This window comes from Cardiocondyla obscurior, linkage group LG08 (genome assembly GCF_019399895.1).
Source record: "Cardiocondyla obscurior isolate alpha-2009 linkage group LG08, Cobs3.1, whole genome shotgun sequence".
Lineage (NCBI taxonomy): Eukaryota > Metazoa > Arthropoda > Insecta > Hymenoptera > Formicidae > Cardiocondyla > Cardiocondyla obscurior.
Genome location: NC_091871.1, coordinates 6,893,259 through 6,918,749, shown reverse-complemented (window position 1 = coordinate 6,918,749; position 25,491 = coordinate 6,893,259). Strand labels below are relative to the sequence as shown.

Genomic DNA, 25,491 nt, shown 5'->3' with positions numbered 1-25,491 from the left:
TAATGGTTAAAATAATTTATTGCATTTATTAAAAAATTTATAATTTTAGAATTTCAATTTTATATAACGACAATATAACTTAGATTTATATAAATTAAATAAAAAAATATATAAACTTACTGAGCGCTGTGTGGTCTTCCAGTGTCTTCATTGGCAAACTCCCACGTACGTTCTTCGGTATCCAATCCGCAATAACTTATATTATTTGTGGGATAATGTCGACGGAAAAATAGCTTTCTTGCGTTATCAGTCAGAGTAATGCCCTGCGTAGAAACTTTGAAGTGAACAATTGTAGCGACCGGCAGAGGTTTTTGTTCGAATAGATTTGTGATAGCTTTCTTGATGGCTTGTGGCCCAGTCAAAGATTCCGTGTCAATTGTAAAGAGATATAAAACGTTACAAGCTGTAAGAAAAGAAATATAAAACACTTAAAAAGTAATTCTTTAAATAAAACAGCTTATGAATAAAGTCCTTAAAATAAAAAATACTTAAATGCATAAGTATAGGAATAAAAAAAAAGACTTTAAGATTTTAATTTAATTTTTTAATATATCATTTTCTTCCTGTCGTATTTTTTGTATCAATTGGCACGTGCGAATACAACGAATTAATTACCAGCTCCTTGAGCGAGAAGTTGCTGAGTGCTGTTGGTACCAGGCGAGTCCAGGACTCTGGCGGCTGCTTCCGGTTCGGGTAGCAGAAGTTGGCATGGTAATGCCATTGCCATCAAACTGTGCTGGTAAACTAGTGCCGAGAGTGAACTGAAGACAGGTTCGTTCGCGCATCCCTTCAACCTGACGCCGCGCGATGTTGGTTCGATCAAGAAGTGCCTGACAAGTTCGCTCGAGGGATCTCGTGGGCTACTAGGCGCACCAGGAGGCGGCGTGGCAACTTTCAGGGCCAAACCAAAGGCACCTGGGAACGAGTTGCTGTCTCGCACCACAAACGTGCCGGGTGATGCATCCTTTAGCATTGAGATTGCTGAAAAAAAAAATTTCGTAAAGTAATAAGCTCATCGCTACTCGTTAAATAATTAAAGAATTATTTTTTATTCAACATTAAAAAATTACGCATTTAAAACAATACTTTTTTTATCAGTTTGTCGTAGTAATAAATTAAATAATTCTTTTAACAAAAGAAAAATTAAATCGTAATTTAAAAGTAATTTAAAACTAACTAAAATAATTACCTTGCTCCCGCGAAATATTAGGTTTGTACCAGATTTTGCTGGTGTCGCGTACGAATTTCACATTCACATCAGCTACTTCCTGAGGCTCGGTATTAGAGTGGATACTGGAGCGTCTCGAGCTATAATATTGAACCTGCGGTGAAGACTGGCCGCCACTATTAATCGACGTGTACGACGTGGCACTCTAAAAATTCAACGCAAGAATGTAAATCAGGGTATTGCAATATATACATCTGTATAATATAAAGCTATCTCAGTTTTATGTTGTTTTAAATTAAAGGTTTAACATTAGTAAAATTTTAATAATACAACCGAAGCTTAGATTAAGTTTATTTCCATTATTCCGCCGTGGAATTGAAATAACGACGATAATATAAACATAACGTAATATCGCGACGTGCTTACCTTGGGGCTCTGGGCGAATTCTACATGGGTCGGTGTACCAGGGCTGCGCGAAACAGCCTGCGGCTGCGACATCGTCGATTCGCTTACAGGAGAAACAGGTCGGTCCTTACTGCAAAAGGAACACGGCGTTAGAAGATGTTCCCGCGAAAATGCATCAACATTTTCCGTGCAGGTAGACGTGTGCCGGTCGACAGTCGTGCACAGTGCTATACATCGTGAGGGGAAAATATCGGAAAAAGAGCGATACGCATTACGGAAGAGAATTTTCGGAGACGAAAGAGGCACCTCGAACAATAAGTTAAACGGGGCGGATATTTTTAGCGAAAAGCAGGGACAAAAGGGATGGACGGAAAAGAATTTCTCCGCCTCCGAGGAATTCTCTCGACGGGAATGATGGAAATGTTACTCGGGCTCTTCAATAACAAAGTTTATTTCGCCGGTATAACATACTTGCTTCTGTGAGAAGTTTCTGTAACACACGATGCGGGGAAGCGCGAAGTTCTTGTTAGTTTCGAAGATGCAACACACATATGGCCGGTATGTGACCACGATTTATGATACCTGAACTTTCATATTGCAGCTAACACAAAGTAAGAACTAATGTTATTCGTTAGAGATTAAAGGACACAGAGAAAAAAAACGAAAAAAAAAAAGAAAAAAAATTAGCTATAGAAGTGTTTGAATTTGTGTAATATTGGGTGAACAGGGTGATTTGTTATCTACGGTATGTGGGATGCATTCCGGGCGTATCTACGCGCGCGATTAGTAACATGACACAGAACATTCATAGTGCACATTTGGGCGCGACGCTCCCCGTCGCCGTGATTAATTCTAAAGCCGATAATTGCATATTCAATCACGATCCCATTCGCTTCGCGCGATTCTTCGTATATATTACCTATAGTCGAACGACGCCGATTGGTTAGTGAGCGGCCATCGTTTGTTATGCGTTTGTTTAAGCGGCCCGCTTGCCGGGAAACTCAAGCGTCTAGAATCACGAACATCATTCTTCGTCATCATTATCGTTTAGCGATCTCCCATCGTGTTAAAAAAAAATATAACGTTACGCTACACACTTTGACTCGACGCAAAATAATTTTGCAACATTAATTTTAAAAATCGTCAAAATTTTAAGAATTAATTATCTAACATCAGGAAGCAGAAAATTTTTTATCTGGCCTATCTCGATTAAGACCGTCGCAGATAACAGTATTTGATAAACTCCTCGAGCTAAGCTATAAAAAATAAAACGTTTTAGTGTCATAAAAAAAAGAAAAAAAAAAAAAAAGAGGATCCTAGACAATTTATAATTTTTAATTTCGTCAATTTTAGTCATGTGTTCAGAATGTAAAGAAGATACGTTAAAGGGTGAGACTCACCGCTGTGTTGTCGGACTCTTGGGTGGAAGCCCCGTCTCCTTCGAGGCTTCCCTTCGTTCTTCGATATATATCGTTCGTTCGGCGCCGTAGTTTCCAATGTGGTTGTTGTTGTTTCCGCCCGCCTCGTTATTATTGTTGTTGCTGGCGTTATAGCTGTTGTTCGACGTCATGTAGGTGCGATCGCTGGCGAACGTCACCGTCGGCGACGCATTATTGACGTACGGCGTCCGTGGGTGGACCGGAAACGCCGGCGTCTGCGGCCGCGAAGCGCCGCTGACCACCACGCTTCCGGGACTGATGCTCCTCTCGGTCCACGATGACGCCGAGTCATTGTGCGGCTGCATGGAATCGGAGACGATTATTATAATCGCACACCCGGGAACGACCGGCGGGGCGTAACGGAGTGACGAGAAATCGATTATCTAGCGGCGCGTACTGCCGGTTTTCTGCAATCGGTTTTACGCGCTATCAATCAAGCGAGGCGTGCTGGTCTCAAGCTCGGTGTCTAACGTTTGAACTTCAATTAGCGACTACGCATCAGCAACACGCGGAAAGACTAACTCTAAGGCAAATGCATGTTATGAAACGATTAATTTGCGCGTGGGGGGAGAGCGCGGGAACTTGCGTGAAAGGGTTGACAAACCTGGGTGCAATTCTGCCATGCTTTTGGTGACTGGTTAGGGGAACAATTAGTGGTATTGTTGCTAGGCACGCTGGCAGGTATCGTAGCGGTCGCGCTCCTGCCGGCGGGGTGCTCGCTCTCGGTTTTTGTCATGCCCGTAGAATTCGCCGCGCGAATCGGCGATATCTCGGCTAGAGACTGAATGAGGCTCACGAGAGGATCGGGCTGATCGACCACCGCCAGCAATCCGCCGTCCACCTGGTCGGTGCTGCTGGCCGAGCTGTAGCCCCCGGCGTTCTGATAAGCGACGCGATTCCTCGACTCGGGCCGCGCGTTTCGACTAGCCGCCGCGTATTCCTGAATCGCTTGCTTCCGGCCGGGGTGGTCGTTATTGGTAACGCCGGATTGCAATTGATGATGTCGATGCTCGCGCAGCAGCGCGTCCGCGCGTGCAAAACTGTCGCTGCGCGATTCCGGCCGCGGCGGTGGTTGCTGATGCTGCTGCGGCCTTTCGGCGTTGCTGGAGCCCGTCTGCTGGCTCGCCGCGTACCCTAAGGGTGGCGCGGCCGCTAAGGCCGTGCGAGGGGACGTCGGAGGGCTCTGGAATGCAAGCCAAGCGCTATGCTACATGCCGGCGAACTAAGAGCGTTTAATCCTTTCGGTGCTATGCCCTCGATTGCCCCGCGCTCGGCGCCCAAATCGTTGTTAATTAATTGCGCGGGCTAATTAATGGCGCGAGTTAACGCGGCGCGAAGAGCCGTAATGCAGCTGCCGCGTCAGCTGGGAATTCAGCGCTGTGCAACAACGACAAAGAGAATGTATCTTCTGATAATGATGCGCGGAAACCGTGCTTCGGAAACTCTGCTTTAAACATATGGTCAAAATAATTAAACTCACCACTCACGGCAATCGTACGATTCCGATTTCCCTTCCCTCCCCCTCGCCCTCCTTCCCGTGCATGCGTTTGAAACGTATGATTAATTCGACGTGGATGTATCAAAGTATACCTTTTTTTTTAATTAATAACGTTCCGACCGTAACGTATTATGTTAAGCGAAAATAAATCCCCGATGATAAATCTCGATTAAAGTGTAATAAAACTTGAGATCGTACAGTATTTGAACAGTTAAGTTAGTCATACGTCAAGTATTTTATTATAGAATCCCGGCTCCCTTTCTCGTATCGAAAGTATAGCACGAAAAAGGATCAGAAGGGATTTCCAACTCGGATAGGTAATCGCCTTACGGTCTGTGTTTTAAAAAGACCGTTTCTAACCATTTAAGGTCCAGCTATACGGCATTTCTAAGGTAGAACACTGTTGGAGGAGTTTGCTGAGCTTGTTATCTATGGGGCCTAAATTGTAGCGTTCGTGCTGCCGCCGTTTTTCTAGTAGAATAAAGCGAGAGCACCGCCGTTCCGAGCTCCAACTCGCGTGAATAACTATTTATTTCGTCGAACATTATTTTTATCCGCTGGCCAATTTTGTGCAGTCGTCTCCATTTCTTTAATATCCGAAAAAAAAGCATTAAACTTCTCTGAACTAAACGTAAAACTCTGCGGAAATAAAAGTCGGACATTATTCGTTATAATTTTTTAATCTAAATTTGAATCATACCGATATTTAATTTATTAATAATAAAATAATATTAATCAATTAATATTTATAACTTTTAATTTAATTTAATTTAATTTTTATAATCGAATTATCCATGCGGTTTCTCACGGAAAAATAATTCTGCGTAATCAATATGCATCGTATTAATTAGAATATTCGAAACGACAGCGCGGGTGATTTTCAGCGATCTAATTAATGAGCGAGGGGTGCATGGAACTCGCCTAAATGCACACGTGTACTCACCTGACTGTCGGCGTACTTGCGATATTCGTAAGCGCGCTTCACAGAAACAAACGGCCGCTCGTTCATGCTCTCCGCTCGTGGTCTGCCGAGAACGCCGTTTCCGGCGCTACCGTTGTATTTCCGGCTGGCTGATCTCTGCGGAAGTAGAGGACTAGCTGGTGCGGAGGTGTACGGAACAGCTCTCGACGACGGCTAATCGATAAACGATAAATGTCAAAGTTAATCCCAGAACGCCGCGACTTGTCTTCCGCGTTAGTACATGCGAATATCGTCCACTATCACGGGCGGCTTTGTTAGTTTTATCAGTAAATTATAGGAAGTCGCAGATCGTACGATAAACTTTTCGATATACCACGCAAATGCGAAACGGGTCAAACGAGAGCATTGACCTTATATTATACGTGGTTCTCCAATTTCTGATAAAATTCCATTCTAGGATTAACAATTTCGCCGGAAAAGAAATTTAAACTTATCGAAAATAACCCGAGTGGAAATTTATCTAGTGGTCAAATATCGCGCGGATTAAATATGTTTCTTAACAGTGACCAGCTTGATACTACTATCCATAAATTATAAAAAAAGTATTTCTTATTCGGTGACTGTCTTAAAAAGATGAAGCTGCTCTTTAAAAGATAAGAAAACAAAATCTGTCTAGCATCGGCCGTCTAGTCACTGACCAGCGCGGACCATGTTTGTAAATAGATCTCTAAACGTTTCTCCCCGCGTACTAGTCTACTGTTTTATTTTGTGTTGATCTTACGCATCGTTCGACTGTCGAATTCGCCGTGCAAACCGATTCTTGCCCCCCGCCGCCCGCGCGTCCACTTTGCGAACTTCGAGCGCGAGATCTGCCGGCCAGATGTCAATACACGGACGCACTCACACTACCGCGGCGATCGGCGGGCCTGGCGCCGAGCAGTCTGGACAGTCGAGCGCGCGTAGAGATAGGTCAGGACGCGTAGTAAACTAGTACACGTGGCGAAAAAAAAAAAACGTTTTTTTTTTTACACACTTCTGATCGATCTGATAATTTTTTTACCTGTCCGGAAACAGAGTTCGGGGTCCATCCGTCGTCGTCGTCATCGAGAACTGCCGAATCGCTCGCGTAACCGTCGTGTCTTAATCTTCCTCTTTGCAAGCTCCTGAGCTCCCCGATGACACGATTTCCGGTCTCCTGTCGCCAAAGCTTACCGGGGCTCCTTTCATCTCTCCTGGCAGCGAGCTTCAATTGCTGCTGTCTCAGCCACGATAAACTGAATAGACATAAAAGAAATTGGACTGCCTTATCGCAATTTACTTGATGTCTTTCCGCCAAGCACGTCGCGCCAAAGATAACAAATTGCAATTGTTTTATTACCAATATGAATAAAAAAAAAACAAAAACTCCTTTAATAAACTAGTTTCGTCACAAATTGTCGTTCGTCTATTGGCTCTCGATAAACCTTGCTTTTGCGTAATACCGATTTACGCAACGTGAAACTAAACATCGGAAACTAGCGAGCGTTTCATTGCACGTTGTAAATAACGCGAGATAATTGTGACGTGCTTTCCCGCTTTTATATCTCACAATGGGGACTTATCGCGTTACACGGCGCATAAATGAAAACGCGAGGAGTTATATACGCTTTCGCGGGGAATACGAGATCGTAACTCCCGGCAACAAAGGCACGGCGGAGCCGTGTTCCTTCGCGAATAGTCCCGCGGATCTTTACCACGTCGGATTGGACCTCCTACCGCGATAGACGTCGATAATTACACCCTGATCGATGAGGTCGCCCTGGGCCATCGACTCGCGGCTCCGCAGCGCGTTACATCCGGCCGTACCTCGAGATAATAAACGATGGCCTCGGTACCCAATCAGCGTAAGTCACGGAGGATTTCTTTTTTTCCAATAACGAAATTTATGCCCGCCCGAACGCGCACAACTCCCGGGAGGGTTGTAAACTGCGCCTCGAAACTTGTCGCGCGAGAAGGGCATTAATTTAGCTGCCCGTTTTCGGACTTTCGAGTTTGCCGGTTGCCGAACAATGCGACGTGAAACTGTTATTCCTGCACGCGTAAAAAAAAAAAAAAAAAAGAAAAATTTACTGTAACTTGTACACACGCGCGATAAAAAAATAAACGCGTAGAATTGCTTCAGCGGCATCAATTGAGAGAGACTTTGAAAATGCGAGTTCGCAGCCTTGACCGACTCGTTGAATCTTTCACGAATATCGGTGCTTATTTTAAATATATCATTGGCTTGAAGTATCGGCGCGTGCTTCTTGGAGAACAAACGTGTTGTATTATTAAAACGGAGTGAAATCGAGCGCTGCATCTTTTCTATTATTCATGACGAATATCAAACGGCGTTCTATCTCCGTCGGCTTGTTTATACAGCTTCGATCGTTCCGCGGCGCACCGTTTACGTATCGCCGCAAAATTTATTTAACGTTTTCATCCGTCAGAATGTAATTCACCGCTTTAACATTTTAAAAATGCGGAAAACTGCCGAGCGAGCCCTATCTGTCTCGTTATCGTTTTTGGTATTTTATAAACGTAGTCAAAATCGTTAATCCTAAATTGTTGATAGCGAATCGGTTGCGGTGCAGTACGTGACGCCGCTTATCAATAGTAATTGTAACAGATGACCAGACTGCGCAAGTGAAACGTTGCCGTAAAATACAATTCCATGTTCATGCCCGTCGAGATCTCATCTGCGTAACAACGCAATGCGTGCAAAATTCGCCCCGCGGGTGAATTTTAAATTAAACCGAGTCTCTCTTTCTCTTTTTCTTTCTCTCTTTATCTCTATCTCTTCGTTATCGAGAAAATAAAAAGGAAGTTCTTAATTTACGAGACGTACAGGTTGCTAGAAAAAATTATGCGATAAAAGTTGTTATATTATTTTGCGCTCGCTGCATCGAAAGAGTTTATTTTACGTCGTTACTTTGTTTTACTTTAGTTTATGAAATTCATAAGATAATTTTTTACTCTATTTCAGGGCAGTTACGATTTACCCCGCTTATGTCATTCAATATTGTCTAGCCCAGTGATTTGCATGGTTAAGAATTCATGAATATGTATAAGGTCTGATGAAGAACATTGTTAATGCCTTACATCCGCCAGTGACAAATTTCTTTTTTTCTTTTTTTTTACGACGGATGGAAAGGATTTCCGCGCACAACAGAAAAGTTTGAACTGCGAGATGTAAGAAAGTAGCGGTCATGAAAAAAATTTTTTTAAATATAAAAAGAGAAACAAAAGGAGAACGATGTACACGCTCGAGTTTGCGGAGAAAATTATACGTGCACCTTTTGCACGCTCATACCTCGCATCTAGCAATGACTTCTACTTCCGAATGTCGTTTCTTTCGTCTTTCCGGAGTCGAAAGAATATGAAAATGAACATTTCGCTGCCAACACACACTCGGTAACGCCAGGAAAGAAAGAAATAAAACGTTACAAATATAAAAATTAATTTAAATAAACCTTCGGTAAATAAATCATTTATTCGACATCGACGTTGCCTTAATTTATTTAAGATTTATTTAAGAAATTATAATAGAAGCAGGAAAAAAAAAAGAAATCTAAAATTGATTGCGGTATAACGCGTCGACGGGGAAATTATTTTATTCAACACCGGAAGCATTTGTGATACCTCACCGGCTGGTATCCACCCCGATATATCAGATCTGAGTAAAATAAATGAAGACAAACGAGGTGAAGGCAGAATGAGATGTTTTCACGGGTTTTACAGGGCTGATTTAGCGCGTCTCTCTCGTCGGTTCTATATTTATAATTATGTCAGAGAACGCTCTGCCCGCTGTCCCGAAATATCGGTCTTTCGTGTCTTAAGTTCCGTCATATTTTTTCCAGACGACGCGACCGCGCTGTCGCAATTCTAAGGATTCTAAAATGCGTTCGTTAAGTAACGCGACGTTACAGCCATCCCCGTTTTATTTCGGCAAGAGTAAGTGAAGCGAGAACGTTCCCTCGCCCGCGCGGAAGAAAGCGGGACCTGCCGAACGTTCGTTGATCCTCCCCGATCGTAAATGTCGTCTGTTTCCTCTCCGGGTCGAGGAGCCTCTTCGTAAATAACCGCGCGAAAATCTCGCGGTTACTCGCGCGCGACGCGAAATCGCTCCGCCCGCGAAGGAGAAGCCGCGCGTTTATTTCCGCGGTGAGCAATACGACGCGAATTTTACGGTACGGATATTTCGCTCAACGAGACCGAATTATCGTCGATTCGTTTCTACGTTTTATTTTCTTAAGGTTTTGCATTTTTCTCGGATGAATAATTGAAAAGGGGAACAATGGAGATTGAGAGCTGCACGAGCGTGAATAAAAAAAATTTTAACCGTTGACTTCTACAGAAATTTAATAATGATTAATGCGAAGTTAAAGTCGCTCGTGTTACTTTTGTTAAATATAAAGAAAGAAAACCATGCGACGTCAGCTTTTTAATTAGATGCGCTTTAAAACGATATCGCAATAAAAGGATATAAAATGCGCGAACCGGTACGTGTTACTTTACAATCCCGCCGGGCCGGACAGGGTTAACAAATTCATTTTACGCGATCGCGCCGTACTTTCTCCTCCATTCACGCGAGGGATCTCGTTCGCAAAACGCTTGGACTGCGAAAGTCTCGGAGTGTAAAAAAAAGAAAAAAAAAATTGATGGCTCCGGAGTGAATGGCGTTATAGTGACTGCACATTTATGGGACGTCTTTTACGTTTACGGCATCGCGGTGTAACAAACGAGAATCTTTCAAAACATTATTACGCACATCCACTTAACTCCATTTCTCCTTACTTACTTCGATCTTTAACGCGTTCTTACTTATTTATTAAAATTCCTCGAGCATAAATATTTCATTTACAAATTTTTTTTTTCAGTTTACTCGAAAAGGGACATGAATCGAATGTAATAATGCGGTTAATGACACGGCTTTTACTAGTTTTTAATTAATAAAAAAGTGAAATATATTTATTTCGCTCGATTCGCATTTTGAGACCCCACGTTATTCGCTCTATTGGAAACGTAGCTGCGACTTCAAATCTCTATTCACGTTAGGAACAATGACTCATGACGACCGCATTTTCCATTCGCGGCTGAAGTATGGCGTCGTAGCCGCGTATGGATGGACAATTTATTAATTATCCGCGGCCTCGTGAATCTTCCTACTCTCCCTTTCTCCCTTTTTCTCTCTCGCTCTCTCTTTCTTTCTCTCTTTCTCTTTCTCTCTCGCTTTTCTTAAGCGTTCTCTTTACAAGCGAGGTCTTTTGCGGTGCCCAATTCGGACGATGCATTGCGACATCGCACTGCCAACTGTCGTCTGGAAACTCTGCCAGAGGCACAATCTATTCGTCGCGATTTCCTCGTTGACGTCCGCGAGAACCTAATCTCCACTTTCGCAACATTATTTATCCGCCGAGAAGAAACTGTTTTCGGTCGTTGACAGTATCGCGCCTCGCAAAATGTAATTTCTCGAGAGCAATTTCTCTTAGAGGTATTAAAAGAAGGAAAGCGGTAAAACCGAGTTAACGACTCATCGCGGAGAGAATAAAGCTTCGCCAGTCGACGTAATTAACAAAATAAAAATATCTCAAGGCTCACCCTGCACGCGTTTTCGTTATTTTAAGCGGCTAGTTGAGCTGTAAATAGATTCCGTTTTACATAACAAAATTATTTTTATATTTAGAAAATTTATAATAGTAGGTATATACTGAGTTGTAAGTTAGATTTTCTTTTGAATTATTAAATTAATCAGATACCGTGGGTATTTAATAATTTCTCAAGAAGGCATTTTAGCGTTTATACAATATAAATTAATTAAATAAAATTTACTCACCCATCGATGTGATCAGATCCGCTCTTGACGGGCCCGTTAGCGAATTCCGGCGGCGGATCCGGCGTGTTGGGACTCAGAGGGCTGATAGGCCTTCTGGAGTTCTCGCCGAGAATATCCTCGAAGTCCACGACAGGTGCCACACCTCGCACGGACGCCTTCCTCACCAGCGAAGGCGACGACAATTTCTGGTGCTTAATCATGTCGGTGGTAGCGCCGTAAGAGAACGGCTGGCTGGTCTGTCTGGCGTGATAAGGTATGTCCTCGTCGATGAAGTCGATGTTGCCAGGCGGCGAGAAGGAGTCCGCGTGCTTCCTGTAAGAGTCGTTGGAGGATTCGGATATCTTCCGATCCGGAGACATGCGGTACTCGAAGTCGCGGTGCTCGATGCCCTTCGCCGAGTCTCTGTACTCGTTCTTCAAGGTGCTGTAGCTGCTGCTCGAGTTGTACGGCGGACTTGACTCCTTGCCGACTCCGTAGCTTCTGTAGGAATCTTTCAGAGTGGAGTAAGTGGACGTTGGGTGACTGCTGCCGTGACTGCTGTAGCTGCGTGACTCCTGAATGTACATCTTCTCACTTCGGTCGCGGTTGTAGTCATCTGTCGGAGGATCTGGCATAGACTGGAGAGAAAGTTCACGAATGATTAATAACGGACATTTTTATATTAAATTCTTTTTTTTTAATTTCTAAGTATTTATTACCTCGACAGTAAGCATCATATCATGAAGAAGCTTGTCGAGGTCTCCGTGGGCTTGGCTCTCCGGCTCGGGCTCTGGCGGGCTGGGTCTCTGCGGCGGTGCGCTACTTATGCCACTGTCCATAGACACCGTCAGTGGCGAGCCGCGAGCACCTCCCGCACCGCTTTGATGCACCACGGCGTACAAGGATCCATCGATGGGCCCGCAGGTGTAACCTAAACCACGAGGAGAAGTCTGAACCGAAGAACTCGAAGGAGGCGGTGGTGATAGTGGGGTCTCACGGCCTTCTAGAGGAAAACACGCGCCCAAATAATAAAATAATAATAAGAAAAATAAAAAAAAAAAAGAAAGAAAAAGTCGAGCACGCAGTACGTTACGCGGGAAGAAATTAGCAATCGCGGAAAAGCGGCAACGATTAAATCTTTACATATTTTAAAATAAGATTACTAGAGTGAAACATCGTAGATTTTAATAGCAAGGAGAGCGCTCGCGAGAAGTTAACAAGTGAAGCTGTAGATAAATTCTCTCGGGTTCTTCTTCTCTTAGAATATCTGCGGGCGCCCGCGTGAACTATAATTCCGCGAGTGGGAAATCGAGAAGCTTGTTAGAGAAACAACCGCCAGCCATAAATTGTTGACTGACTGCTGCTCTCGCGTACGAATTGTAACGAGGGAGTTAAGATCCATTCGCGCGCATTCCTTCCTCCGCCGATGCATCACTTCGTTTAAAGCTAATTGCTTCATCAGTTTTTGAGATACCGCGAGTATCTGTAATTGCGGCAAAATGAATTTATGATTTAATCGCGCGCGCGGTAGGGAGACGATTGCGATTTAGCAGAAATTCTTCGTTGACTTTCTAAGCAATTATTAGAAATTTAATTCTAATACATAAAATGTTAATTTAGTTTCAGCACTAAATATCTATTTTTATTTTAACATGTCTTTTACATTCTTGAAAAAAAAAAATTAAATTGCAATTAAACTTGCGTAAATGTTTTCTTAACGATTTCTTTCGTAAAGTCGGCATTGCAATTTAAACAACAATGGCAAACGCAACGTTTGTCAGAAGTTGTAATTCTCGGGAAACTCGTTGTATTACTGTAGCTGACAAGCTCGCAATAAAGGGTTTCTGGAAGTCTACTAGCCCATGATTACTTGATCCCCGTCGGCGTTGCGACCCCTTTCTTGGGGCGCAGACTTCAATGAAATGTTTTTTTCCGTGGCTATCTCGCGGCTACCTACCGCAAGAATTACGTCATCTAAAGCGCGCGAATTATTCAACCATGACATAATACGGATCAGCGGTTGACGCAATGCTCGAGCAAAAAAGAAAGGGTGGGGTGACATTTAATTGTGATAATCGCTGAGACTCATGACAATCACTTAAGATAAATTCCAAGTTATATTAAAGAAAAATGTTACGACCCCGTAGCGAAGCTTACGAATTATAAGAAAATGTTGACTTAACGAAACTGAATAATTACAGCGGCGTTAAAAGTAAATAACAAAAGTGATTGAGAATTCGGAAATGAGTTCTCCAAATTCTAAATATTCTCGTTGGAAGTTCTTCCACAGGTTGAAAACCTCATCGACGAGCTATTAAATAGCGTGAAAGCTTTCGGGAATAGAATTTACACTGGCTAAAAAGTGCCGCAAGAAGAGGGCTAGAGAATGATGGTAAAAAGTTTATTTGGCTCTCAAGCGAACTTTGGTAACAGTGTTGAAAATAAAAAAAAAAGGCACGAGCTCAGCTGTAGATACAAGTAACAAAATTGAGAACACACTGGAGAACCGGGACCGAAGTTTCTGTAAACGATAAAACTTTACCTGCGAATCTACTTGCGGAGAGTGGAAGTGGGATCGTCGAAATAAAACTTCGGACACGACGTTATAAAGTTCTCCGAGTGTTAAACATCCAGTTATTACGAAGTATCGATAATAAATGTTTATTCGAGAGACAACAGGGGGGGATGTTAAGCTGCATTTCTTTCTCTATTTCCGTTCCGCGCGATAATTATTATTTCCATATCTCGTGCGATAAGCGCGGCAAGAGCGGTAATCGTTTTCAAGAAGAACAAGCGAAGTCTCGCTTCGCACGAGGATTAACAGCGCGATAAGAAGGGCGCACGGTGTCGACAAGGAACGGCGTATCCCTACAAGATCCGTGTGTTCGATGCGGATCAACCGAGAGTCCAGCTGATGTTTCCTACGGCGTCGTTTGCGCTCCTTCGAGGCCGGTTTGCACAGCCGGGATCTATCTCGTATCGCGAGCCGACGATCGCTGCGTCACGTCGACGAGCAGAAACGCGAAAAAGAATTTGCGGGAAGCGCGCAGCCTCGAAACGGGGGCGAGGAAGTCGTCGGTGGACGGGAAGGGGGCACTTAATGGGTCTCCCCATCGAGATGGGTATCCGGTAGCGCGTGTACGCGGAATTTCGCGGCGGTTTATTTTTCGCCCTGTGTCTGGGTCCCCCCCCCCCACTTTTTTTTAATTTTTTTTCTTTTTATCTGCCTCTCTCGAATCGCCCGCTTTGATCCGACATTCCGCGCGCCGCGGGACGCGAGTGTGGCCAATGCACTTTGGTGCCTTAGGCCCCTGTCACGCTCTACGTCTCTCCTCGACGACAGTGTGGTGCGCAACCACGCCGTTAGATTATCGGTTTAATTGGAACCGCCGGGGTGTAATTATTTGTCCGCGCGGAGCGATCTGCGCGCTCGAACTGGGCCTCAACAATTTGACTGGAATGCTCACCCCGCGGACCAAAGCGATCGCTCCGCAATTCGCGAGCCGCGTCATATCGCTGGTTACTGAGGTGTTATACTTTTTATTATATTTTATGATTGACTCGAGTGTCGCGATTACGAAAACTTAATTTTTATATCCCACCCCGCAACTCTTTATTGCTTTTTTTTATCGAGCTAGATTTTAATTACTACTAATGTGGCATGAACAGAGCAAAAGTTTGCAGGAAAAATAAAAATAATTGTAATAAATTGCAAAAAGCCGTTGTTGGCTTTACGAGCAAGTTCGTCATAATATCGTGATCGGCGATCGGACTAATTTAGGGTCATCATGAGTGAGATTTTGTGAAGGACATCAAGTATAATTTCTTAGAGCTGCGCGGAAAGCCTCATTTAAATTCAATCCATGTCGTAGCTATCTCGTTGACATATCGCGCCTGATATAAATCATTTTTATTTAAATGGCTCTCGCTTATTACACCTGAATCGGTCCGTCCGCGTCTGTGAATGACGACTAATCTATCACCTCGAACAGATAAATGCACGTTCAAATAAAACTGCACAAAAAAATCTATTAAAAAAAAAAGAGATTTTATATAAATTTACATTTACGTTCATTAAATAATTAATATAACAAATTGTTTAAAAATGTCTTGAAAAATATAATAATTTAACCCAAAATTTAAGAAAAAAATGTGCGCAATAATGTAATAAAATAAATAATTTTATATGATGAAAATTAAATTTTTTTAATATGTGACTTTAATCAAATTTTAATTATAATTTAGAGCCCGAGATTGGTTTTCTATTAATATTCTATATAAGTAACCAGAACCCATTTTCGCATGTGTACAGAGAAATGAGAATTTTGCCGTTGTCTAACGAACGAAAATTATTATCGTCGCGACGCGGCCTCTTTCACAGCCCGATAATGAAACTCGAACGTGAAATGCACGACCGTCGCCGGCGATATTGTGTGCAAGGGTTTAATGGCGCTGATGAAGACACGATGAAAACGTGAAACGTATATTGTATCAGCGTACAATTGACAATTTGTCGTGCTTTTATGTTAATAATACCGAGGAGAATTCGCAATAAATTTTGCAATTACGCCGAATGAAAACCCTCGCGGCGTTTGCAACGAAGCCCATAATTTTTTTCTTTTTAAACGGCCGTAAATATCAGATTGCGCAACGCGTCAACGCGTTGTAATACCACCTACCTCGAGACCACCTCGGACTCGTTCGAGGAACGAATTTCGCCGGGAGGCATGGCCGATGATTTTTGGCTGATTTAATGAAGCCGAAATCTCATCGGCGCCCCGAGAAAGTAACAGCTTTAAAGGAAAGACGCGGCGCCGCGTCGCCGAATTGCGTGCCCCGTAACATTTATCGAGCCCTCCGTCCGCGGGTTCAAGATTGACGCGTCGTTTGGATAAAAGTGAGAGATGAGCGGGCCATTAACCGTCCATCCTATTAAATTATCAGAGCCGACTCGTGATCCGGACACGCGATGGCCAACGTAAGTATGATTAAATTGCCGTTACGGCGACGCGTGCATGCTAAAAATAGTTACGCGGCAGGAATGCTAATAACGCTGCGTGCCGTACGTATAAAGAGCGGGACAACCGTAGGGGGACCCATCCACTATCCCTAAAGGATGTATTAATTAACCCCGCAGCTTCCTCCAACGCCGGGAAGACGCAACCGCTTCGAAGACCGCGAGCGGGGCACCGTATCTCGAAAATGCGAGCGGTTTTCCTCGTTCATCGCACCCGTGAGCGGATATAAATTTCAGCGAGCGCCTCGCCGAGCGATCCAGAAAGCGCGCCTGGACCGCAGCTGCAGCTTGGACCGTCGCGGCCGCTGATCTCGCCGCGGATAGCGGCGTCGCCGTCGGCCGCGTGCTCCAACGCGAATCGGCCGAGGGATTTATCGCGCCAAATGATACCGTCGACCGGCTCTCGCCGTACCCTTATTGCAATTTCTCCGACATGCGTCCGTGCTTTTTGCACGTTTCTCGCGTCGCGAATCAAGGACGAAGTCGGCCCGCGCGCGATTTATCGCCGCCATTCGTCATCCGCGAGCTTAACGGGCGATCAAGGTGTTTTCGATACGCGGGGGAGAAATGCGATGATAATGTGCAAATGAAAATTCCACCGCTCAAAGGACAGCTCGTCGAACCCACGAAATGGGAAATGCTCCTTACGTTTGATGGCGAGCGATGAAATAGTGCGTGATAGTGCGCATTTATCGCTAATTGAGCGACACGCAGTTTTAGGAGCATTCCTTTTACGTGCAAATGTCGAGGCTCGTCCGATGAAAGGATGGTTAATATTTAACATTTTAATGAGAAGCCTGTACAGAGCGGTGTAGAAGGGAAATTTAAATCGAGCCCGATAGAGCGTTTATTTCCAAGCAACGTGAAATATCGCAGTCGTTTAACGTCGCCCCGATTTACAAGTTTAACGAGTTTCGCTGGGGACAAACAATCCTCCGAGAAAGCGACATAAATCGCCCCGGTGCCCTAATATAAACGTCAAAACGATCGACTGCGGGCCGTGCAAATGCGAGGCGTGGGACGCGATGCCAATTAATTAATACCACTTCCTATAATAGTATCGCGATTGTGGATCTACTTGAAAGCGATATCGGCGTTATCAACGTCGCAGCGAGCGTCATAAAATCGTCCAAGCGTACGAGTTCGATAAAGTCTTATCTCCGCGGCATGAAACCAGCTTCGCGGAAAGTGGAAATAATATCGATTATCTTCAGCAAATCGTGCTAATGATGTCATCAGCGTCGATTGAGATATTTGATAAAATTATTGGAATAATAATAAGAGCGAAATTGTCGCGCAATATGCTGGAAAATTTCTTTTTCATCAACCTTTTCAGCGTCGAAGGCCACGCAACGACGATCACGTACACGTGTTGCACTACTTTTTTCAGTTTACACTTCCCGACGACGACGACACGTAGTTCGCGTGACCATTGACAGCCGCCAGGACGCCGACGATCTCGATTTCTCACCGTTAAAACGTTGAATCACGCACGTGCGAGGCGCACTCGCGTACCAGGCTGGATATGGTAATTAGATTCTCGCACGAGAACGTCATCGCTTTAGCCGGCTCGCTTTCTCTCTCTCTCTTTCTCTATCTTGCCGCGAACGGATTTATAGTTAATCGCTGGCTGTTAACTTATTTTACAAACCGCAGTGATTTAACCGCGGAATTCAGGAGTGGAACACGCGCGGGGAAAATTTAAGGACGCGATCCCGCGCGCCCGACGGGTTTACGACGCCCGATGGGCTGCCTCTGCATATTCAAACGGCCTGGATGGTAAATTGAAACTTTCCCGGTGACTTACGTCCTTGAGCTTGCAATGAAAATGCGAGAAATTCTGCGGAGGAGTCTGTGGAACACAGTGTTATTAGCGCGGCGCGAAGTCCCGGCGAGGATCGACAACGGTTCTAACAATGCTGTCGTTGAATCGAAGTTACTCTACCATTTGCATGGAAATGGACGGGATTTCCTTTTTTTTTTAATCTACAAATAAGCGTTGCATCAAAAGTGCATTGATATTTATTCCGACGTCTCGAATCTCTAATTGCAACTTTATAGCGTCCGAAACGGCAATTGTAATTAAGCTATTTGCATAACAAAGCAGCCGCCCACGTAGATTTTTCAATGTATACAATAGCGTTGTATTCGTACGAATAAAAAAAAAAGAAAAAAAAATCTTTTTTATCTCGCGTTGTATATTTTATTCTTCCCAACCCTTCGCCGATCTTCATCTCGGCGAAGGGCAGATCACACGCGCGAGGTACTAAAATTTAGCATCCTTCTTTTGGATGCTATTCATTGGCATAGTAGGCTGTTATTATCTTCTAGTGGAATGGGTGAGACGAGCGGAAGAGGTGAACAAGTGGTACTGGATGCGAAAGGAAGAGAACAGAAGAGAAATAAAAAAAAAAAAAAAAAAAAAAAAAATACGAACAGGACAGGAAGAAAAAAGACGCAGGGATGAATTACTCGTTTGACAACCTTATAGAGATGCATAAGCGAAAGGGAAGTGGGCACTGAGATCCGGTCAGAGGTACACGTTCCGCAGCCGGCGACAAAAATGCAAGAGATGGAGGCGTGGTGGCCGTAGGGAGTCCCACAAAGGGAATAATAAAGGGTCGTGCGAATTTCTATTACTCACGATTAAGCCCGTCGATTCGCAAGCGCGTCGTTTTCTCACAAGATTAATTCGAACGAGTGCGAGAACCGATCGAAAAGCAATTTCGTTAATTACGTCTACGTCGTCGTGCGTTAAATAATTAATAATCTTTGTTAAAATAATGCTTAAACTTTTTTTTTTCTTTGCGTAACTTAATTACTGATTCATTAAAATCTTATTTAAGGCGCACTAAAACGCGAAATGATTTCTAATAAGAGACGACGCACCAATTGAAGAAGTTACTGATGCTCCTCGGCGACTTGTTCGTAAGACTCGACGACGGCTGGCGAGAAAACGACGCGTGTTCCGTTCACCGGGAGCACAGAAACGGCACTGTGCGTTGCAAATGCCAGACGATAGCGATCGCGACCACCACCACCGTCATTCGCGTTAACCGTCACCACCTCCACACTGCCCTCGTCATCATCATCGCCGGCCAAGCCAGCAGCCTACGCGAGAACTTGGCAATATGGAGTTTTGAAGCTGCCTCTCCTTGCCGCAGCTCCATATAAACGCACAGCGATCACGTGCGGATACGTACGCCAGGTTTCTACAGACTCGGCTTCGTTTCTCTCGAAATGCACATGCAAGCTCCGTTCCTTTTGAAATCCAAGTACGAAAGACGCGATGCATATTTAGGACGCACGCTGACGCGCCGTACATTTGATTCGCGCACGAAAACCTTCCAAGGCAGCAAGTGGGCCACAAGTACTTTCTCGCACTTGTCCGAGCGACGGCTCTTTAAAAACGTCATACGTTTTTTTTTTCCTTTTTTTTTCTTTTTCGCGTAATTAATAACGATAAATCGAAAGCGCTGAGCACGAGGTCGGGTTGTGACGCGTACGATTTTAGTATACCACGGCGGTCTTGGTTAACGTTTTTTATTTCGCTCGCGCGTACTTACTCAGACGGAAACAATCGGACGAAGAACGTGAGCTCGTTCGATTCATGCGTCTCTACTCGTATACGTTCCGTTACGCATTGGCGGCGTACTATGGGTGCACGTGTTTCCTCGTATTACGCGGCGAGATCGCACACGTGCGCGCCTCGTCTCGCGGTATCGTTGCGTTTCTCGCGGCGAAGGTGCCCCTCTACCGTTACGAGCGGCCTCCAGCCTCCAGCCGCCGGTCCATCTACGGCAACTCTCGGCAAACCCACCGGCGGCCGGGTATAGTCGTCTTCGTCGTCTTTCTCGGCGCGACCGATCGCACACGTCGTATCCCGGTCTCGCGCGCGCACACACGCACGAGAAAACGGTTCCCCGGATCGAGACCAAATTGACGAGTGCCTGCGAAATTTGTACCGCGCCGCCACGACACGCCGAAATTAAAGGCCGCGGCAAGGCGGGCGGCCCCGCGGCGCGAAATCGCGTGCTTCCCGAACGGGACCGTGCGCCGAGATCATTAAGACATATACGCGCTCAAGGTGTATTTGGCGAACTGTCCGCTCCGAGATTCCTCCGCGAAACCGGCCTAAATCCATCCCATCGCCCGAGCGGCTCACATTAGTATGATAATGTATCGTGCGGGAGAGCTCTCTTTCCGTTCCCTTCGCTTCCCAGGGTTCTTTCTCACGGCTTTAATTGGGCGCCTCGCCGTTACGGCGAATGTCGCGAATGAATAGCCGGTAATTAGTAATTCATCGTCCGGCGTAGCGCGGATAAAAACGACTGGCGAGTTACCGCCCTCCTCGTTGCCGCGCCGGCACGCGAGACGTAATGCGCTTCTTCTACGAGAGAAACGCAATCGTTGATCGTCGCGTGTGCACCAGGTGCTCGTGACGAATGCTAATGCGCTAACGCTTAGCGCGGAACGGCGACGCGCGCCGACAATGAGGTAAAATTATGACAGAGAGATGCAATTATCGTTAAGAGGCCGTTACGATCGCGCGGATCACGATCCGCTAAATCGAAGAGATTGACCGGTCGCATATCACGGCCGCTGGTCTCGAGACGCTCGTTCTAAAATTTGCCGAGCATAAATTCATCTCGCTCGCGACGTGCCTTTATCGTCAACAAAATCGTAGAAATAATTCGGAGAAAATTCTTACGAAGAGTATCGCAAGTCTAAAGTACCGTCGAACATTTTTAACGAATAAAAGAACCGGGTGGTCCAGATGAAAGCTATCTGGCGGCTTCGTAACGTCTTAAAGATCAACAACGTATTCGCATTGGACAGTGGAATCGATAATTCATCGCGCAAAATTCGGCGCGGCGTGAGTTTCCGATCGCGCGCGTATACGTTTCTTGGTCGAAGCGAGAAGCGAGATGCGCGATTTGCCACCGAGCAGTTCATCAGAGCGAACGCGTTAGCTCCATTTGCATCTCGCGGATGCGGCACGTTGGGCGAGAATAGGCCGGCGTCGGTAGCCTAATAATATCAGGCGCCTGGATCATAACGCACGGCGCGCAATCGCCGGCGATCTGCATAAACGCGCGTGGGATGTGTTCCAGGCATAATTGGTTCACCTGGCAGCACTATTATTACGCGTCGCTCGCTTATTTAGCCATTACGGGCCCGCGCCGTGTACGGGTACGTTATGTTACCGCGGCGACGTCACCTGTGATACGCGAGGCTTCGACAACCGGCAATTAATCGCGATCGCTTAGACCGCTTGATATGCACATATACGAACCGTGTTTGTTTCTGAGATATCGGCGTGTCAGCGTTTGCATTAATAGCGAGATATTTATTGATTTTGAAAGCGGTAAGCGGCGACGAAGCGTACGCAAGATTGAGACTGACGCGGTGATCGCGAGGCATCCCGTAGAAGGTCAAAATAATCGAGGCCTGTTAACATTTCGCCTCGCATATTGACGCTTGATATTCCGTCTCGAACGGTATCGGTGATTTCGCGAAGCGATGTATATGTAAATTTCCGGAGGAAGGATGGCCGCTATAATTTTATGATATTTCTAAACTTTGAATACGGTTAATTTAGTTGATTTCACTGTAGTAGGAGCCAAAAGTAATTATATTTTTCTCTCGACGCAGCGATTTGCGAATAGGCGTCGAGGGTTTTGTGGACGGCGGGTGGACTACTAGCGGATTCGCTACCACCGATTTACTCGCGCTCGCCCGAGCGAAACGCGGCTATTTCTACTGCCGGGTAACGAAGATAGAGCGAAAAGCTGGTCGGGAAACGGCGGTGTATTCCTAGGCGGCCGATCTGGGACAAGGACGCGTTGCACGATTTGTGCGTGAGGTGACACGACGCATTATGCGTCCGTCTCGGTAGCGCGCGAATATGAAGTGACGCGGTTTGCTCGCTCGCATATCTCTTCATCGACGATCAAGGGACGCCAAGAACGATCAATTAAATCGATAGCACGACGCTGCCAGCTGGAAAGTCATATAAATTTACGGCACGTGGTCCGTAACGTGTAATGTTATACTCAATTTATATCACGCCGCGCGATATTAATCTCCCTGCGACACCCCAGCCGCTATCTATCCGTGTAATCTAATTAATTTTACGCGTTTTATTACCGGCGTTTCGTAAAAGTGCGCGCAACAATTTGTTACATGTAAAAATGTTAACGCTTCTCGATTATGTAAACACGCATACCTCTGGAAATTCGAGATAACAGGTTGTTCTATTTTATGTAACGCGAGCGGTGCCGGAAATTTCGATATTGATTGAATTTCAATATTTAACCGAAGCAAAAAAAAAAAGGGAAAAAAAAATATAGCGATCTCTTCGTACAATGGACATCGAAGTGGTGGAATAAAACTGCTAGAGGCGGCAGTGCCAGAGGAAGCTGCACGGGATTGGAGTAAACAATGGTGACGTAACAGCGGGAAGACATACGACCGAACGACAAGACAATGGGCTCTTGTCTCTGTTTTCTGTCCTCACCGCTCTACCTCCGTCTCTTTCGCTTGTTCTTATTAAGCGGGGATTTTCTCTCCTTGCTTTACCACACAATCTCTTCGACGGCGGACGAACAAAAGGTCCGAGGTTGACCTACGAACGGGATTTTCGAGGACCGACAAAACGCTTATTTTACCTCTCGAGAGACATATGGACACGGAAAAAAAAAATGTTACAATCTAATGCGGCTATCAGGTGCTAAAAGCTCGCTGTGTGTCAAGTGGTAATGCGAAAACCAGACGTCTGTTTACTACTGTCTGTCACTAGTTAACAGTCTCTCATAACTCGACGTCTTATTTCTTAGATAACTTGATTTTTTTAATATTTCCCTACTTTAGTTCCCAATTTCTTCATAATGTTTAAAATAAAATTTGAAAAAAAATTCTTTTAATAATAATTTTGAATATTATTATTATTTTTTTTTAATAGAAAATTTATATTCTGTGCAAATGGAAATGACGCGGTATATCTGCGGTAGCTACCGACTATGGGGTGTTTTCTCGGATCAAGCTCAATCTACACTTTCCAAGAACCGACTTTCTCGCTACATGATCCGAAGGCGATTCTTGGAGCGAGAGTAGCCCGGTCAAGCCGGTTCGCCAATTTTGGATCAAAAGACTCTATCCTACGTGAAGTGTCGCCTTAACGGTAGACCGTAAAATTAAGGTCAAACTCCAATCGCGAGTATTAAGAAACGCTGGACGAATGCTTGTCGCGGAACGTTACAATGTCGAAGTAGAAAGCGGCAAAAAAAAAAAGAAAAAAAAACAATTCTCGAAAAATGCATGTGTGTATCATGCATAATAAATTATATTATTAATAATATATGCAACTTATATATAATTATTTAAGAAAAAATTCTAAGTTGCAGCCAAATAAATTTAAAAGATTAAAGTACAAATATAAAAATATTTAAAATTATTGTTGAATTTTTTTGAATAGGTTTACATAAAATTAATTCAAGCTCAACAATTTTAAATCTCTGCGTTAATACCAAAATTAATTCAGCTTACTTGAAATGCTCGCCACTTTCGCCAGTTTGCTCACGACTCTGTAGTCGCCGTAACAGCACAATTATACTTAATCACCAAATGAAACGTCGTGTTCGTCGTTGCAAACGATAGGGACACAAATTGCACGAGAGAGTGCTATTGATCGCGGGAGAATCGGGAATCGAACTGAGGGTCTCTTGTACAGTTACGTATTGAAACGCGCGAAAACTTAAGCTCTATCCCCATCCATGGCGTCTCGAAGCCAAGAATAAACCCGCGGACTCCCCACCACCATGGAAATCCTCCTATATTGTGCTACTTTCCATCTCTTTTCACGTGGTGCAGCCTCCGCGACTTTTGTTACATCCTGATCCGACGCGATGGACCTGCCGTAATGGGATCCGCCGACTTATTAATAAAATACATCATCTTATTTCCCCACCACTTTCCCTGTCTAATTTTCAAATTACTTCTGCACGTTAATATATTTTCATCAAACACCGAAATTTAAAAATTAATTATTTATTTCCGATTTTCTTTTTCTTTTTCATTTTTTTTTTTTTTCTTAATTTAATGCATGCTCTCTCGGAGTTTCGCGTCTATTTCTTCCCTCAACTTAAATAGATTTACTTCTAATTTTATTTCCTCGTTTTCTTAAGCTAGTCGACCTCCGAGAGATCGAAGATGTAGATTGGATTCGCACTGGGAAATTACCCGGAAACACAGAAGATTCATTACGCTGCCGCCTCAATTCGCGCGTCGCCCCGATTAAGGGAGTTCGAGAAACTTTTTTTTGATTCGTACGACTCGGCCGGGTCGTTAAAGCAAATCGAGGTGCCGCGAGGAAACTCACGCTCCGTCGCGTGGGTGCCGATGTGTGGGCATCGCGACGCTTCTCCGTCAGGCGGAAGCGAGAGCCGCGTCTCGATCAGAGTTCGTTACACTCGTCGATCCCGCCGGCGGGAAGAAACTCTCCTCGTGCCAGTAAACGCTATTTCGCGACGCGAAAACGCCCGCCGGGCCCGCCGCTTTCACCCGGCAGCGAGGAAAATCGCGTACGCGGCACTCGCATTAAATCATTAGGCAAAGTAGCGGCGCAAATCGAAGACTCGAGCGGCAATTGATGCGGGCGCGCCCGCCGGCGACAAATCGCTTCGATACTCGACAGCACGAGTGGGACTGCAACGATTTAAGTGTGATTTAGAATGTCTGAGCTCAATGCGAGGACAATTAAGGGGAACGGCTTGGGAAATTGCATGTTGCGCGCCGAGGTAGTTTAGAAGTCGCAATCAAGCTCCCCTTTAAATAAATCCTTTTAAATAAGCCCCTTTCAAATAAACCTGCCGCGATTGTTCGAAATGTCCGTTTTAGTTTTTAATAAAATACCGAAAGGTCGTCGATCAAAACCTCGACGAGAAGAAACCGGTAATCTAGGTGCGGATAATTAATCGCGCTTGGGATGGCTCGCGATCTCTTTCGCTCGCGGGGACGCCGGGCCGCCGAGTGGCGGAATTGATTTCGGTTTCGGTCACACCCTTCAGTCGGCGAGCAACGGGAGGAGGCAGAGGGGGTGGGACATCCGGCAGATGGGTCGCCGACGGTATTGCGGTTAAACTACCGGCATTCGATCGGCTGGACCTATCCATTGATCTGCCCGTCTCCCTTCGGTCACACCGCTCGGC

The 25,491-nt window shown here is 44.9% G+C and overlaps 1 protein-coding gene across 13 annotated transcripts in view; it reads right to left on the bottom strand.

Moving 5' to 3' along the window:
• By (focal adhesion protein tensin) overlaps positions 1 to 25,491 on the bottom strand; it is a 148,768-nt gene that overhangs the window by 2,987 nt on the left and 120,290 nt on the right. For 8 of the 13 annotated variants that reach the window (XM_070660919.1, XM_070660927.1, XM_070660924.1 and 5 more), the window contains 11 exons: positions 11,985 to 12,268; positions 11,287 to 11,903; positions 6,493 to 6,706; positions 5,454 to 5,645; positions 3,617 to 4,195; positions 2,974 to 3,311; positions 2,493 to 2,582; positions 1,595 to 1,703; positions 1,190 to 1,373; positions 616 to 981; positions 121 to 403 (listed from right to left, as the gene is read on the bottom strand). In XM_070660919.1, coding sequence (XP_070517020.1) covers positions 121 to 403; positions 616 to 981; positions 1,190 to 1,373; positions 1,595 to 1,703; positions 2,493 to 2,582; positions 2,974 to 3,311; positions 3,617 to 4,195; positions 5,454 to 5,645; positions 6,493 to 6,706; positions 11,287 to 11,903; positions 11,985 to 12,268 — 3,256 coding nt within the window. The remainder of the gene's footprint in view (positions 1 to 120; positions 404 to 615; positions 982 to 1,189; positions 1,374 to 1,594; positions 1,704 to 2,492; positions 2,583 to 2,973; positions 3,312 to 3,616; positions 4,196 to 5,453; positions 5,646 to 6,492; positions 6,707 to 11,286; positions 11,904 to 11,984; positions 12,269 to 25,491) is intronic. The other 5 variants (XM_070660920.1, XM_070660923.1, XM_070660921.1 and 2 more) reach the window with 5 other exon arrangements.